At 44.3% G+C, this 16,806-nt stretch overlaps 1 protein-coding gene across 12 annotated transcripts in view; it reads right to left on the reverse strand.

The window, feature by feature from the left end:
- Nucleotides 1-16,806, reverse strand: part of pard3ab (par-3 family cell polarity regulator alpha, b) — a 243,694-nt gene that overhangs the window by 67,846 nt on the left and 159,042 nt on the right. For 10 of the 12 annotated variants that reach the window (XR_008065181.1, XM_052463672.1, XM_052463668.1 and 7 more), the window contains 5 exons: nucleotides 16,255-16,425; nucleotides 11,319-11,475; nucleotides 5,919-6,093; nucleotides 4,788-4,939; nucleotides 1,847-1,891 (listed from right to left, as the gene is read on the reverse strand). Coding sequence is in view for 11 of the 12 variants with exons in the window: in XM_052463672.1 (XP_052319632.1) it covers nucleotides 1,847-1,891; nucleotides 4,788-4,939; nucleotides 5,919-6,093; nucleotides 11,319-11,475; nucleotides 16,255-16,425 (700 nt within the window). In the remaining variant the exon portion in view is untranslated. The remainder of the gene's footprint in view (nucleotides 1-1,846; nucleotides 1,892-4,787; nucleotides 4,940-5,918; nucleotides 6,094-11,318; nucleotides 11,476-16,254; nucleotides 16,426-16,806) is intronic. The other 2 variants (XM_052463670.1, XM_052463671.1) reach the window with 1 other exon arrangement.

The raw sequence follows: 16,806 nt of genomic DNA on the forward strand, positions 1-16,806 counted from the left end.
TATTTTCTTAAGCGTTTCAGGGGTTATTTTGTCTGCCCGGCCCCTGTGCTACACTCTCCTCCTTTAATCTACACATTCACTCCGATGGTCCATTTAGCAGGCCCAAAACAAATCCCGGGAATCCTGGGAAAATGCTGGGAAAATGATCACAGTGACAGCTTGGGAGAGGGAGTGACGTCCCTGATCAAAAGTCGTGCACTATAGGGAATAGACATAGCCTGCGAGAGGTGGGACACAATAGCCTGGGCCAGAGGGCCATACTCCTCCACTGATTGGCTATAGGACATTTTTGACACAGACTGTATCCACATGTTTGTCCACTAGGTTAGTAGAGGGCAATGCAGAGGTGTTTGCCCACTGTTTTACAGCTCCCTAACGGCCAATAGCAACAGTCATTCTTTCAAACTTTCCAAGACGTTTCCAGTCGATTACGTGCCTACATGTGCAACTCCAGTGGGTCCTATAGTCACACAGGGATTCTCAAATGGCACCCTATTCCCTACATAGTGCACTACTGTTGACCAGAGTTCCATGGGCCCTGGTCAAAAGTATCGCACTATATAAGGTTTAGGGTGCTATTTGGGACTCTTACAGGGTATTCCCTGTTTGACATTCCTCCTGACTGCAGGGTGATTGATACCTGTATTTATTATCATAAGGGAGCACCACCGATCTCTGTACGACTCACGTTATCTTCAGTTTGAATAGGGTGGCGGTCTGTATAAATATGCCTAGTACAGATATGTAGAAGGCTGGAGGTTTCCAGGTCTGACTATCTGAAACTCTCAAACAAACCGCTGCCTGATGTTCTTGACTCACGCCATCTGTCAGAGGTCTGAATTCATGTCATTTTTAAGACTACCACCGAGGTGTGACTGGGAAGCGTGCGGTACGGCTGCTGACTGAAGGCTAAAACCAAATGAATGTGGTTTGACGCATGAAAGCCCATCAGCCGCTGCTTCAGTGAGACGTTAAGAGGACAGGACAGCCTGATGAAAATGAATAGGCACCAGCCCTGCTTGTTCAGGCTGCAATGTATTCAATTTACCGCCTTCCACCTTCGCTCCACTTCTCACTCCCAGCCAAGCAGCCACAATATCCACGGCCACCCACATTGAAGCGTGGGGCAGCTTCCCAAATGGAACCATATTCCGGAAATAGGACTCATAGGGCTCTGGTCAAAAGCAGTGCACTAAATAGGAAATAGGGTGCCATTTGGGACGCATACCAGGTATCTCTCTTGCAAGTGACTGCTCAGACAATGTTTGGAGAAAACAAGAGACATTAATGACATATTTAGTCTCGTTCATGTGTACAGTAGTTCTACCAGACTGCTTCTATTTCCTGATGGTTCCCTTCATTTTTCCTGCTTCACTGTGGCGTACATTCTGCTAAACCCTATTCTTTCTCTTGCTTTCACTGTGCCATTCAGCTAAATCCCATCCTTCGAAGGAACTTCTATTTAGAGGTGGCTGTGAAAACACACAGCTGACAATGACGGATGACTTGCTGTCAGTTTGCAGCCCAGCCAAGGACAGAGCGTTCTCTTTCTCTTGCTCTCTCTCAATCTATCGCGCTCTCAGTCTCTCCCCCTCCTCACATCCCCATCCACAGAACAATTAGCAGTGCTACCGTGTCTTCAGAAAAATCACTGCCAAGTCCATATTCACCCACCCACAATTCCACCGCAATGACCTCAAACTGTCTCAAGGTTCTTTGTATTCTATTCTCTTCTCACAGTGAGGTGGTAGATTCTAAAGCAGGTCTGGATTTGCAGGATGGAATATGGGTAGCAACTGGAATGGATGAGGTGTCCGTTCTCCCTCAGTGACATGTCACTCCTTACCTGGTGTGTTCTCTTTGCGAGGGGTGAGGTTAATCTCGTCGGCTACTGTTAAAGGGGGGCAACACACAGTTAGGATTGGTTAGTGAGCACATTCCACATGCAAACATTCCAGCAATGTTACTGTACAGTGCGTACATCACATCTTTGGGCAACTTCAAGGGCAATCAGATACCATGCGAGACACAGACAGAAAGACAGGGAAATGGAGGGGTTTAGGATAGCAATCAGAGCTATTGTGATATAAACAGTGCAGGACTACAATAATTAGGTGGGGATCAGAAGCAGATTAGATATAGCCTGTGTCCCAAATGGCACCCTAATCTCTTGATAGGGCATTACTGGTCAAAAGTAGTGCACCACACACACATATAACAGGGTGCCATTTGGGACACAGGCATAGTGTGGGGGAGGTGGAAGACTGTCAGCCAAAGAGATCAGGAAGGTTTAATGTCATCTGAAGTGAGCTGAAACCTGATTCGGAGGTGTGCAGCCTATTTGATGTCACATAAAAAAAGACAGAAATGCATCACACGTGGATTACATGGAGTAAAAGCCACAAATATCAGGGTGTGCAATACAAGTCTTACAGATGCAATTAACAACGAGTGGGTATGTAGGGTCTTCGGAAAGTTCTCAGAACACTTGACTATTTCCACATTTTGTTACGTTACAGCCTTATGCTAAAATGGATTGTTTTTTTCCTTCAATCTAGACACCATACCCCATAATGACAAACATTTTTTTGCTTTGTCATTATGAACTAATATATGACATCTTTAGGATCTCTCTGTACTTTGCTCCGTTCATCTTTGCCTCAATCCTGACTAGTCTCCCAGTCCCTGCCGCTGAAAGACATCCTCACAGCATGATTCTGCCACCACCATGCTTCACCGTAAGGATGGTGCCAGGTTTCCTCCAGACGTGATGCTTGGCATTCAGGCCAAAGAGTTCAATCTTGGTTTCATCAAACCAGAGACTCTTGTTTCTCATGGTCTGAGAGTATTTAGGTGCCTTTTGGCAAACTCCAAGCGGGCTGTCATATGCCTTTTACTGAGGAGTGGCTTCCGTCTGGCCACTCCACCATAAAGGCCTGATTGGTGGAGTGCCGCAGAGATGGTTTTCCTTCTGTAAGGTTCTCCCATCTCCACAGAGTAACTCTAGAGCTCTATCAGAGTGACCGTCAGGTTCTCAGTCACCTCCCTGACCAAGGCCCTTCTCCCCCGATTGCTCAGTTTGGCCAGGCGGGCAGCTCTAGGAAGAGTCTTGGTGGTTTCAAACTTCTTCCATTTAAGAATGATGGAGGCCACAATTTAATTTACCACAGGTAGACTCCAATAAAGTTGTAGAAACACCAAGGATAATCAATGAAACAGGATGCACCTGAGCTCAATTTTGTGTCTCATAGTAAAGGGTCTGAATGCTTATGTAAATAAGGTATTTATGTTTTTATAAATGTGCAAAAATGTCTAAAACCCTGTTTTCACTTATCATTATGGGGTATTGTGTGTAGATTGTTGAGGATTTTCATTTATTTAATTCATTTTATAATAAGGCTGTAACGTAACAATGTGGAAAAAGTCTGAATACTTCCTGAAGGCACTGTATTTACAGTAAATATACAAAAGTATGTGGACACCCCTTCAAATGAGTGGATTCCGCAATTTATGCCACGGCCGTTAAAATCAAGCACACAGCCATGCAATCCCCATAGACAGGCCAATCTACTGCCAATGTCTTATTGAAGAGCTCAGTGACATTCAACATGGCACCGTCATAGGATGACACTTTTCCTACAAGTCAGTATGTAACATTTCTGCCCTGCTGGAGCTGCCCCGGGTTAACTGTAAGTGCTATTATTGTGAAGTGGAAACATCTAGGAGAAACAACAGCTCAGTCGAAGTGGTAGGCCACACAAGTCCACAGAACAGGACTGCCGAGTGCTGCACGTAAGAGCGTAAATATAGTCTGTCCTCGGATGCGACACTCACTACAGAGTTCCAAACTGCCTCTGGAAACAACAGACAATAACTGTTTGTTGGGAGCTTCATGAAATGGGTTTTCACGGGTGAGCAGCCGCACACAAGCCTAAGATCACCATGCACAATGCCAAGCATCCGCTGGAGTGGTGGAAAGTTCCCCGCCATTGAACTGGAGTGATGAATCGCGCTTCACCATCTGCCAGATGGGTTTGGCGGATGCCAGGAGAAAACTACCTGCCCCAATGCATAGTGCCAACTAACGTTTGGTGGAGAAGGAATAATGGTCTGTGGCTATTTTTCATGGTTCGGGCTAGGCCCCTTTAGTTCCAGTGAAGGGAAATCTGAAAGCTACAGCATACAATGACATTCTAGACGATTCTGTGCTTCAAGCAGTTTGGGGAAGGCCCTTTCCTGTTTCAGCATGACAATGCCTCCGTGCACAAAGCGAGGTCCATACAGAAACTTAAATGTAAATGTAAATGGTTTGTCATGATTAGTGTAGAATAACTTGACTGGCCTGTACAGAGCCCTGACCTGAATTGGAACACCAACTGAGAGCCAGGCCAAATCTCCAAACATCAGTGCCTGACCGCAATAATGATTTTGTGGCTGAATGGAAGCAAGGTCATGCAGCAATGTTCCAACATCTAGTGGAAAGCCTTCCTTGAAGAGTGAAGGCTGTTATAGCAGAAAAGGGGGGCCAACTCCATATTAATGTCCATGACTTTGGAATGAGATGTTCGACAAACAGGTGTCCACATACTTTTGGTCATGTAATGTATGTGCCTAATTTGGGTATTCCTAACCATTCAGAGGGCTGGTTTCACAGACACAGAGGACTAGGGCTTAATCTCTCTGGTAAACCGACCTAAAACATCGTGCCATTGGTTCCAGGAGGAGCTGACCTATAGGGTGTCAATGAGAGGTAGGAAAGGGACATGGGTGGATGTTTGGGTTAGTACCTAGATCCATGCTCTTGGATTTGCGTGTCTTGATGATCTCCAGCTGACTGGCATCTCCAAACTGCTTTGTCCGTTTCTCAGACATGCTCTGTCTGCCGAAGCCCTCCCTCTGAAAGGCTCCGTCTGGGTCGGTGTCATCAGGGCTCAGAGGGCTACAGGAGGAGAGGGGGGAAGGCAGTGATGGAGAGTGACAAAGACAGACAAAGAGTAAGTGAAAGTGAGGGAGAGGATAAAGGATAGAGAAAGGACAGAGGGAAAGAGAAGGACAGTATGAGATTATTCTCGTTCAAATCAAACAGTCATCATCAATGTCTTCCAATCATCAAATCAAGCCACTGCAGCTCTTCGAGTCAGGACCATACCTGAGGAGCCACTGATTACAGCAGAGACTAATTTGACTGGGCTGGCCCAGTTACAATCACCACCCACTCAGACCAGCCCAGCCCCACTGATGGGAACTGACTGGGCCTCCTCATCACATGGTGGCAAAAGCCCTTCACGTCCAGGTTACTACCCAAATGACACCCTATTCGTATTTACAGAACTACTTTTGACCAGAGTCATTGGGCTCTAGTAGTGCACTATATAGGGAAAAGGGTGTCATTTGGGATGCAGTCCCAGTTAAGTGGGTAACAGGTAGGTGTGCCTGAGTTTCCTTTCAAAATCAGACGCTTCAGCAAACATAGGAGACACATCGACCTTATGTTTCAACATTTACATTTACATTTAAGTCATTTAGCAGACGCTCTTACAGTATAAAGAAAAATATATACCTACAGTGTATTTCAGCGTAGAAAGAAACAGTGGAATCTTTTGAACACACAGTACTAGGTCTAAATTGCTACAACTGAAATAATACTAGCATTCCATTGCGAAACCTTAGCAAAACATGGTCCCGATTATCAAAACAAATGTTAAGCATGACACACTAACAGCTGATATACACAGAAACCCTAAGCGGTGTTCGTGGAGATATAATGTGTGTCATGTGTTTCACTGAGGTAACAGAAGGTAATGAGCCAGTGCTGAAATAAGTCCCAAATGGCACCCTACTCCCTACGTAGTGCACTACTTTTGACCAGGGACCATAGGCCACTATGTAGGGAGCCATTTGGGACTTTGTCCTCTCACCTCTCATTCTGAATTTGAATCTCTTTGGCCCAGGGGGGAGGGACCCCCACGTCGTCATGTGAGCTGGAAGACGATTGGTCAGAGAGATGGGTAGGAAGTACTGGCAGCCTATCGTCTTCGATGATGACTGTGTCGTCCTGGGGCATGTTGACTGTAGGGGAGAGCTGGTAGTTACCTATAGGACAAAACAGAGAAGCATGATTGGAGAAGGCTTTGATATACATCACACAATAAACACATTTAAAGCGTTCATTTGATATTCATTGGACATTTGATCCTTTGATATAACACGTAACTAATTTACCACAATACATGCTTTAATTTAAAAGCAGACCCAGAGTGAAATTCTCAATCAGTTCCTATTTAAATCACCATGCTGTGTTTGGCAGCATCTGGCATGACATTGTCAAGTGTCATTATAGTGTGCTTAATGCAAGCTGTGGCATTGTGAAAAACGGAAAACTATTGACTTTGGCACGCTCACCGAGCAAGGCAAAAAACCTTCCCCTTTCTTTGTGTCCAATAGAGGGATTTAAAAACACATTGCTATGCAATGCATGACGCTATCCTGTCTTTGGGGGTAACTGAGCATCTGAAGAAGGGTGGTTTTAATGCTGTATAATAGCACTCCACAATGACAGAGAGAAAAGTTTGTGTTGGGAATCTGTTTGGGTCTCATGGCAGGAATACAGGACTTTCCACCCGGGATGTGAGGCCTTGCGCCAGGGTTAGTGTTTGTTTCACATATCCTTTCACACTGAGAATCTGTGTGGTACTAAATATAACCATAGTTGCACACTGCCCGGCCAGCTAGCATGGCTGGACTGATGAATCGTGGTGTGTTGAAAGTTCATAGACTCACCAGTCTCAATAGCAACCAAAAGGTCGCTGGTTTGAATCCACGATCATACTACGTGAAACATCTGTCGATGTGCCCTTGAGCAAGGCACTGAAACCTAATTGCTCCTGTAAGTCACTCTGGATAAGAGCGTTTGCAAAATGACTACAATGTAAATAGAGCAGAGGGACTTTGTGTGTGTGTGCGTGCATGCTTGCGTAAATTTAGAGTGTTGTTCCTGTCGTCTCTATCCCTGCTGTGTGTGCGTGTCGTGTGTGTGTGCGCGTGCGCGTCCGTGTGTGTGTCTTTTCGGGGAACTCTGGTGTGTTTGAGCCCTAAAGCAGTGTACATAGGTCTTCTAAGGCAGTCTCCTCGCGGACCCCCAGACGTTCTCCTTGCGGACCCCCAGACGTTCTCCCCGCGGACCCCCAGACGTTCCACAACTTTGTTGTAGCCCTGAACTAGCTCACCTGATTCACCTAGTCAAGGGCTTGATGATTAGTTGACAAGGCTCAATGGCTCTGTAATGAAACACGACTGTAGGTGAGTAGGAATGAAGGTGGCAGGCACCGAGTAGACCAATGAATAAATCTACTTCTGTTCATGCTTTTTTCTAGAAGCAATCAACTTTTTTGGCAGGCATCCATCCATACCTAAGAATGTTATGATGGGTCCCAAATGGCACCCCATTCCCTTTATAGTACACTACTACTCTATGGGCCCTGGTCAAAAGTAGTGCACTATAATCGGGAATAGGGTGGCGTTTGAGACTTACACATTCTTTTGTAGACCAATCCAAGGTCACTATTTTACCAACAATGGTGAGCAGAACTCAAAGCACCTGACTCGGTGGGATTTATTTATTACACTTTCATTACAGTTTACAGTAGCCCTAATAAAAATAGACATCGCGACAAATGAACAATAGTTGCAGCGTCTTTACAGAATTGTCTCGTCTTCAGTAAAAGCAATTATCAGATACTTTATGTGGCAACATGCCGGTGAATACTGAAGAGGAGCAGGATTTAATAGCTGAGAGGAATGCCAGGCCAGATTAAATGGGAGATCGAGTCTGGAGGTGAGAATAATTGGGCGAGGGATGCAGGAAAAGGAGGGTTTTATTTTGCCACTGTCCAAGTCCATCTGCATAATTCGCATAAGCAGGGAAATTACCTTCGGTCCACTTCTTGAAGAACGAGCCGTTGCCTAAAGATGTGAATAATTAACTCAAGAAACATCTAATCCTCTAATTGTCATAGCAGTGGGGTAGGCCTGCACAACGATAGGAAAATGATCAGAGAAATAAGGCGATGCCAAACCGGGTGTTAAGTCTTAACTAAAACAATACAAATAACTCATTATGCCATTGTATTCTCAGGATATATTTAGCAACATCATCAAGTCGTGCTTAGAAGTGTTGAGGTACAAAGTGATATGTATTTATACAGTTTAGAATTTTGGACACACTGTTTTTTTAAACTAGCTCGTCCACACGTATTCCTGCTGCCTGGTCTGACTGTAATCTGAACACAGCACAGTCTCTCCTGGCCCATAGACTACTACTGAACTACTGTGGGGAATAAGGTACCATTTGAGACAAACATCTTCCTTCATCCCATCTCTGTTAAACAACGCCAGTGAATTAAATACTGGCTTATAAAGGGCTTTAACTCTATTCCAACCACTTTCAATCTGACATTAACACAAAGCCTCACGGGCAATTCCTAACTCTAGGCCTACCAAGACATATGGAGAAATAAGCTTAGCTAAATAAGCATCGCTATGAATCAAAGTCAAAGTTAAAACATTTGCTTTTCTAACCAGAATGACTCAAATTTAAGGCCCACAAGTGAGGCACAAAACCGAGATGAATATCTATACTTTTGAGGTGATGGGAAATGTTGTCCATGCTACCTCAATGGGCTGTACGGTGCATTCTGAGTGATTCTGATACAAGGAGCACTCTCCTTCAAGGAGTGAATGGGAGTCTATTGAGCACTAGCTCAGACAAAACATTAGCACAGATTACATCAACAAGACGTTAAACATTACAAATCAAGATGTCCAATAATTCACTTGCTATCATGACATTACGTACTTTCAAGAAAAATAGGTACTTTTCTTGACATATACACTGACTTTGTTTACTCCATGTGTAACTCTGTGTTGTCTGTTCACACTGCTATGCTTTATCTTGGCCAGGTCGCAGTTGCAAATGAGAACTTGTTCTCAACTAGCCTACCTGGTTAAATAAAGGTGAAATAAAAAATAAAAAAAAATTAAATTGAGAAGGGATTGAGTAACGATTAGCGTAGCAACCACGTGACGCAGCATGACAACGTGAACACAATTCATCGACAGTCTACTGGGTGGGGCGTTATAGGTTCCTTCATTCATTGGATTCCTATCTCTTTTCTATAATCAAATCAAATCAAATGTATTCTTATAGCCCTTCTTACATCAGCTGATATCTCAAAGTGCTGTACAGAAACCCAGCCTAAAACCCCAAACAGGGTGGCTAGGAAAAACTCCCTAGAAAGGATCTCTGGCATCGGCACCATGCAATGCATCCTGGACTAAAGAGGCAGACAAAATGGGAAAAAGTTGAGACAAATATGATCAATAGCTCATTCAATAGAAGACATCCTCCCGAGTTATGACATCAGTCAGTATTGAAATCTATGGACGTTTTTGCGAACTAAAAGTCGTATTCCTATTAACTGCCAGTATGGTGAGAGCGACTATCACGGTGCTACGTCATACAGGTCAGATTTCTCCCTGCTTGAAGGCCAACAACTCAGATACACATGAAAACATTGAATTACCCAGGAAATTGATAGTACATCACTCAGACATGCACAAAAACTATATAACATTCAAAATGGGTGAACCTTTCCTTTAAGAAAATGAGTTTAGGGCTACTCCAATAGAGAAAGTAGTACATTCCCCTGCGGCCCCCAATGTGTGTGTTTACAGTAGATTAAATGATCTGCGACCACCTGGTTTGCCAACACAGGAAATGGAGTAACTGACTGTGCTATGAGTTCAACTTTCAGTAGATCTTAATGTCTCGGAAAATGTACGGGAAAAGGTCAGACAATTTACAGCTCAGGGCCCTTGTATGGTGTAGTGCAGACCTTCTGATTGATTCAGTGGTTTGTGTGCTCTGTGAATCCCTGAGCTCTCTGTTTGGAGTCTGCCTGTTCTGTCAGCTCCTCAGGCTGACCCTGAAAGAGAGGAACAGTACTGTTTGTGTAACCACACTGTGTGTGTGTCTGTACTGTGTGTGTGTGTGTGTGTGTGTGTGTGTGTGTGTGTGTGTGTGTGTGTGTGTGTGTGTGTGTGTGTGTGTGTGTGTGTGTGTGTGTGTGTGTGTGTGAGGGCCTTGGGCTGACAGACAGACAGACAGAACAGCAGGCAGTTTGATGGGAGGACAGCTTTTAAATGGTTCGGTCACAACTGCGCCACAGAGATTCAATCAATCACAGGTTTTAGATACCAGCCAGCCAACCAACCGCTAGGCCAGGTGTTACAACAGAAGATAGTGCTGCACCCAGGTTGGTAACAGAATGAAGGCACAAACCGCCATTCTGTTTGAAAATGTTGCAATTTTCTGTGGAAATTGTTCAAACTTGTGTCCTTGTGCATAGAGCTGTATGGTTTGTTTAACTTTGGAATCATTGGTTATTGTTTGACATACATTTTAAAGTCAAAGATCTGAGTCAATGTCATTGTTACCATGGAACTGCCTTCTAATATTATGCATGGTTAGACGTGAATACTTTTCTAGCCGTATGAATAATCAAACTGTGTCCTATTAGTTCTGTTTTAATTAATAGGGCTTTTTTTTAAAGTAACACACATCTCAGCTTGGCTCAGGTGTAAATTGGCTCTTATCAACCCTGTTAGTTTACAGTTTGTAGAGTGTGATGTGTGAATGACAAGAGCTGGCATTAACCCAGAAATAAGGCTGTAAGAGGAGCTGGTGCTAACCCAGAAATAAGGCTGTGAGAGGAGCTGGTGCTAACCCAGCAGTGAGGCTGTGAGAGGATCTGGTGCTAACCCAGCAGTAAGGCTGTGAGAGGAGCTGGTGCTAACCCAGCAGTGAGGCTGTGAGAGGATCTGGTGCTAACCCAGCAGTAAGGCTGTGAGAGGATCTGGTGCTAACCCAGCAGTAAGGCTGTGAGAGGATCTGGTGCTAACCCAGCAGTGAGGCTATGAGAGGATCTGGTGCTAACCCAGCAGTGAGGCTGTGAGAGGATCTGGTGCTAACCCAGCAGTAAGGCTGTGAGAGGATCTGGTGCTAACCCAGCAGTGAGGCTGTGAGAGGAGCTGGTGCTAACCCAGCAGTGAGGCTGTGAGAGGATCTGGTGCTAACCCAGCAGTGAGGCTGTGAGAGGATCTGGTGCTAACCCAGCAGTGAGGCTGTGAGAGGAGCTGGTGCGAACCCAGCAGTGAGGCAGTGAGAGGAGCTGGTGCTAACCCAGCAGTAAGGCTATGAGAGGAGCTGGTGCTAACCCAGCAGTAAGGATGTGAGAAGCTATTGGGGGGACCTGACTCACCCATCATTCGGCCCATTAGTGTCTGCCGTGGCATCAGGTTGTCGTCCAGGCCCTCTATGCCTCCGTACAGAGAGTGGGAGATCCGACGCTCCCGGTCGTCCAGCAGGGTGGAGTTGAGGGTCTGCTCCGGTCCCAGGGGGCTCCCAGAGGCCTCCATCTACACATACAGAGGCATTGGGAAGACCGGCACAATCAATACATTGGATGAAGGAATCCTTATTATACTGGAAATGTGCAGTATGATACAGAAATTCTCCCTTAAGTACATTTGTATTAAATCTTGATATTTGAGCTCGTGTTTTGTCATTCTAGCTCAAAGCCACAACCCTATTATGGCTATTTCACTCACTGTGGGATTGCAGCAGCGATTACAGCTAAACCTAGAGATGATCCATCATGATCCATGAGGGACCAGTTGCACCGGTAGACACAGGCAAGTCTCATGCTACATAGCCCCAGCACCACCACAGCTAGGCTAGCTAGATAAATGACAGGCCTGTAGAGGCAGGTTAGGTTCATGCTACATAGCCCCAGCACCACCACAGCTAGGCTAGCTAGATAAATGACAGGTCTGTAGAGGCAGGTTAGGTTCATGCTACATAGCACCACCACAGCTAGGCTAGCTAGATAAATGACAGGTCTGTAGAGGCAGGTTAGGTTCATGCTACATAGCCCCAGCACCACCACAGCTATGCTAGCTAGATAAATGACAGACCTGTAGAGGCAGGCTAGTCATGCTAATATTATCCACAACACCACCACTACTATGGATTTTCAATAGCTGTTAAGATGCCTGCTGAGAACATTCCCCCACAGGAGAGCAGCAAGGTGCCACTTTCCTCAAGGGGCCATCTGACACACCACTGTTTATTGGCCAAATAGGTCATTTACTGTCGTGGACACTTTTAAACACACATGACTGAGGAGCTGGGGAGGAAGTGGGGGTGAATGTGTGTGGACCATAGAATTACATGGAATCAATAGAATCTCTATGGTGAGGATGCCCTCATTGTTTGCACTTAGAATCTCCTCTCTCGCAGATTTTAACTATACACACTGATATCCTGACACATATTAAACCTAGTCCAAGTGTAAAACGCATTCACAGTGGAGAGACACAAATTAAAGAATTTCCTAGTCCAGGACTAGTTTAATGAGTTTGTGAAACCAGCCATAGAAGTGCAACGGTTTCTGTATTCATGGCTCAAGGTGAAGAAAATGACTTATTAGCATGAAGACTGATGTGCATCACAACAAGAGGAAATGTCATCAGTGAATAATCAACCGATAGCGCCTTCATTTCCTACGTTTGATAAATGTGCTGATAACAGAGACAGGTGTGATACAGGCAGGTTCAGTTAATTTAATGCAGAAACTGCTCAACATTCACCAAGCAGACCTGACTGCTCCCTCAGCTAGTAAAATGAGAGTAAAAACAGGTGTAGGAGTAGGAGTAAAAACAGGTGTAGGTAGGAGTAAAAACAGGTGTAGGAGTAAAAACAGGTGTAGGTAGGAGTAAAAACAGGTGTAGGTAGGAGTAAAAACAGGTGTAGGAGTAAAAACAGGTGTAGGTAGGAGTAAAAACAGGTGTAGGAGTAAAAACAGGAGTAGGAGTAAAAACAGGAGTAGGGGTAAAAACAGGTGTAGGAGTAAAAACAGGCTTAGAAGTAAAAACAGGTGTAGGAGTAAAAACAAGTATACGCGTAGGAGTAAAAACAGGTGTAGGAGTAGGAGTAAAAACAGGTGTAGGTAGGAGTAAAAACAGGTGTAGGTAGGAGTAAAAACAGGTGTAGGAGTAGGAGTAAAAACAGGTGTAGGAGTAGGAGTAAAAACAGGTGTAGGAGTAGGAGTAAAAACAGGTGTAGGAGTAGGAGTAAAAACAGGTGTAGGAGTAGGAGTAAAAACAGGTGTAGGTAGGAGTAAAAACAGGTGTAGGTAGGAGTAAAAACAGGTGTAGGTAGGAGTAAAAACAGGTGTAGGTAGGAGTAAAAACAGGTGTGGGTAGGAGTAAAAACAGGTGTAGGTAGGAGTAAAAACAGGTGTAGGTAGGAGTAAAAACAGGTGTAGGTAGGAGTAAAAACAGGTGTAGGTAGGAGTAAAAACAGGTGTAGGTAGGAGTAAAAACAGGTGTAGGAGTAAAAACAGGTGTAGAAGTAAAAACAGGTGTAGGAGTAAAAACAGGTGTAGGAGTAAAAACAGGTGTAGGAGTAAAAACAGGTGTAGGAGTAAAAACAGGTGTAGGAGTAAAAACCGGTGTAGAAGTAAAAACCGGTGTAGAAGTAAAAACAGGTGTAGGAGTAAAAACAGGTGTAGGAGTAAAAACAGGTGTAGGTAGGAGTAAAAACAGGTGTAGAAGTAAAAACAGGTGTAGGAGTAAACAGGTGTAGGAGTAAAAACAGGTGTAGGTAGGAGTAAAAACAGGTGTAGGTAGGAGTAAAAACAGGTGTAGGAGTAAAAACAGGTGTAGTAAACAGGTGTAGGAGTAAAAACAGGTGTAGGTAAAAACAGGTGTAGGAGTAAAAACAGGTGTAGAAGTAAAAACAGGTGTAGGAGTAAACAGATGTAGAAGTAAAAACAGGTGTAAGAGTAAAAACAGGTGTAGAAGTAAAAACAGGTGTAGAAGTAAAAACAGGTGTAGAAGTAAAAACAGGTGTAGAAGTAAAAACAGGTGTAGAAGTAAAAACAGGTGTAGAAGTAGGAGTAAAAACAGGTGTAGGAGTAGGAGTAAAAACAGGTGTAGAAGTAGGAGTAAAAACAGGTGTAGAAGTAGGAGTAAAAACAGGTGTAGAAGTAGGAGTAAAAACAGGTGTAGAAGTAGGAGTAAAAACAGGTGTAGAAGTAGGAGTAAAAACAGGTGTAGAAGTAGGAGTAAAAACAGGTGTAGAAGCAAATGACTGTGGGTGGAGATCTGGGAAATTATTTCTAGAGAGGTCAAATGCCTACAGACTGTTGGAAGTCAGCCTGTCTTTACTTTAAATTAGATGGCTAATGAAACGGGCTGCAGAGTGGAGGGCATATCGTTTGTACGTGTGTGCCTGTCAACAAATCACTGCTCTACTCATTGCATAGTCCATCCTATAATTAAACTGGTGCTAGGCTAAACTCTATTGGGTCAGAAATGTGATTAAGGCATTTGTCAGAATAGAATAGCCCTGCGTGGGGGTTTAGTACTGAGGAAATAGCAGTTCAGATTCAGAACAGTTTGCCACTGATTATTACCCTAAAGAGATCAAGTTAGGAGGATAAGTCAGAAAGAGAGGGATGGTGTGAGTTGATGGGAGACAGGAGTACAACCTTTCCATCAAGCTGTGCCACATGAATGTCTAGGACCTTGGTCGAGTTCCACTATGGCTCAAATACGTTACACATTCTGTGGACTGCAAGAAAAATGTATCAATAAAGTATCCTTCTATATAGACACCTAGAACCATAATGCTCTAGTCTAAGCCATCCCCACAGCTGTACCCATGATGCAAATATTGATGAGTCTTCCCGTGTGTGTGTGTACCTCATAGCCAGTGTTCTCTGCTCTGCTCTCACCCTTGGCTTCTCCACAGCACAGCCTGCAACCTGACGGCAGCGCATAGCTTAGCACTTAGCCCCCGCTCTGCTTCCAATTACCAGCTGCACCATGGGAAATCACAGGTCTGACAGGCACACAGTACACACTACAACAACCAAATCCACCGTTGCAGAGTAGACATAGCTCTCCAATAGATAAGTGATCAAGCCAGGATGGAGTATGCAGAAATATTATGACATTGAAATGTGGAGAGGGAAGGCGGTAGAGAGAAAGAGAGAGGGAGCGAGCAAGGGACAGAGTGAGTCTGCAGTGTATCAACATAACATTTAAATGAAAAAAAGTAATGTGTAACTTGGATGGCCAGTTGTCACTAATTCCCCCAGCATGCCTTGGGAAATGGAGGCTAAGAGGAGAGCAAGGCTGCCTCCCAAATTGCACCCTATTCACTTCCTCAGTGTTTCCCACCTCCAGTCCTCCAACACACATTGTTGTTTTAACCCGGGACAAAAACAGCAGATTCAACTCATTGAGGGCTTGATGATTATTTGGCAAGTTGAATGAGGTGTGCTTGTCCGGGGTGTACTGTTGGGGGTACTGGAGGACTGGAGTTGGGAAACACTGCAATACATAGTACTTTTCTTGACCAGAGCCCGATCGATCATGTTTAACAGTATTGCATTAAATAGGGAGCCATTTTGGGATGCAGTTCATGTCATGTGAACTGCTGTGACCGAACCGGACTAGCTGATCTTTCATCATATTCCTAACATAGCTCTCCAGTCCAGAATAGTGGCTTTGGAATTGAACACGGAGAATACATGTGGGAGGGTGCGTGTTAATGGTAACTGAACAACTATCAAGTGTTTTTGAAAAAGTGTTAAAAAAAAAAGATTTAAAAAAAAAAAACAGTCTTGAGAGAAATGTCAAAAGGTATCATGACAGTGTGACGGGTGGTCTTTAGCTTATTCAGGAATATTGTGCATTTTAATAAAAATTACAACCATTTTCTGCATAAGAAATGCATATAGAAAACAGAATGCAGTCATAAAAAACATGAATCTTTAATTTGACAATTGAACGAAAAAAACAACAACAATAAATTAGCAATGGCAGTGACTGAGGAAAGAAGAATGGAGCCACACTGCTCTCAGACGCTGCCTCCAAAGCCTCCAACAAGCCTAACATCACACATAGACACCCTGTGGGTTAAAAAACATATTTCAGCATAAAAGCATGTTAGTCAGTGGAGGCTGGTGAGAGGACGGCTCATAGTAATGGTTAGAAAGGAATGCATGTTCTTATGCGTTTGACACCTTTCCATTCATTCTGTTCCAGCAGTTACTATGAGCCCACCCACGGCTGGTGTTAGTCGTATACTCTCCACAGCTTTAATTAAGTGATGGTCAGGCCTACCTCGTTGCGTTTAGTGACCCTCCTGGCCACAATCAGCTGAATCATCCCCCGCTTGTTGCCCTCTACAGACATGGACTTCCTTAGCGTCTCCATGGCTTCCTGGTTGGTCTTGCCTAGCAACGACTCCCCGTTCACCGCTATCAGCTGGTCGTTGACCCGCAGCCTTCCATCCTGTTCACGCAGGATATGACAGGTAGGATGAGAATCAGTCAACACGCACAATCAGGCTGTTCAATGCATTAGCACTATAATGTTAGCCTGGTCCCAGATCTGTTTGTGTTCTTGCCAACTCCTTGTCACACCAAGCAACAAGTGACGCCCAGGTCACTTAATTCCATAAGGAGTTGGCAAGAGCTCAGAAACAGGCAACTGTACTGGCAGTAGAATAATGAATAGCAGAAAAAGCAATGAAGTTGTATCTCTGTCAAATTAGACAGAACAGCTATCAGAACTGCTAGACATAAGATGCTAATAGGATGGTTAGTCTGGTATATTTGTATTTATTAAGGATCCCTATTAGCTGATGCCAAGGCTGCAGCTACTCTTCCTGGG

The sequence above is a fragment of the Oncorhynchus keta genome, chromosome 15, assembly GCF_023373465.1.
Source record: "Oncorhynchus keta strain PuntledgeMale-10-30-2019 chromosome 15, Oket_V2, whole genome shotgun sequence".
Lineage (NCBI taxonomy): Eukaryota > Metazoa > Chordata > Actinopteri > Salmoniformes > Salmonidae > Oncorhynchus > Oncorhynchus keta.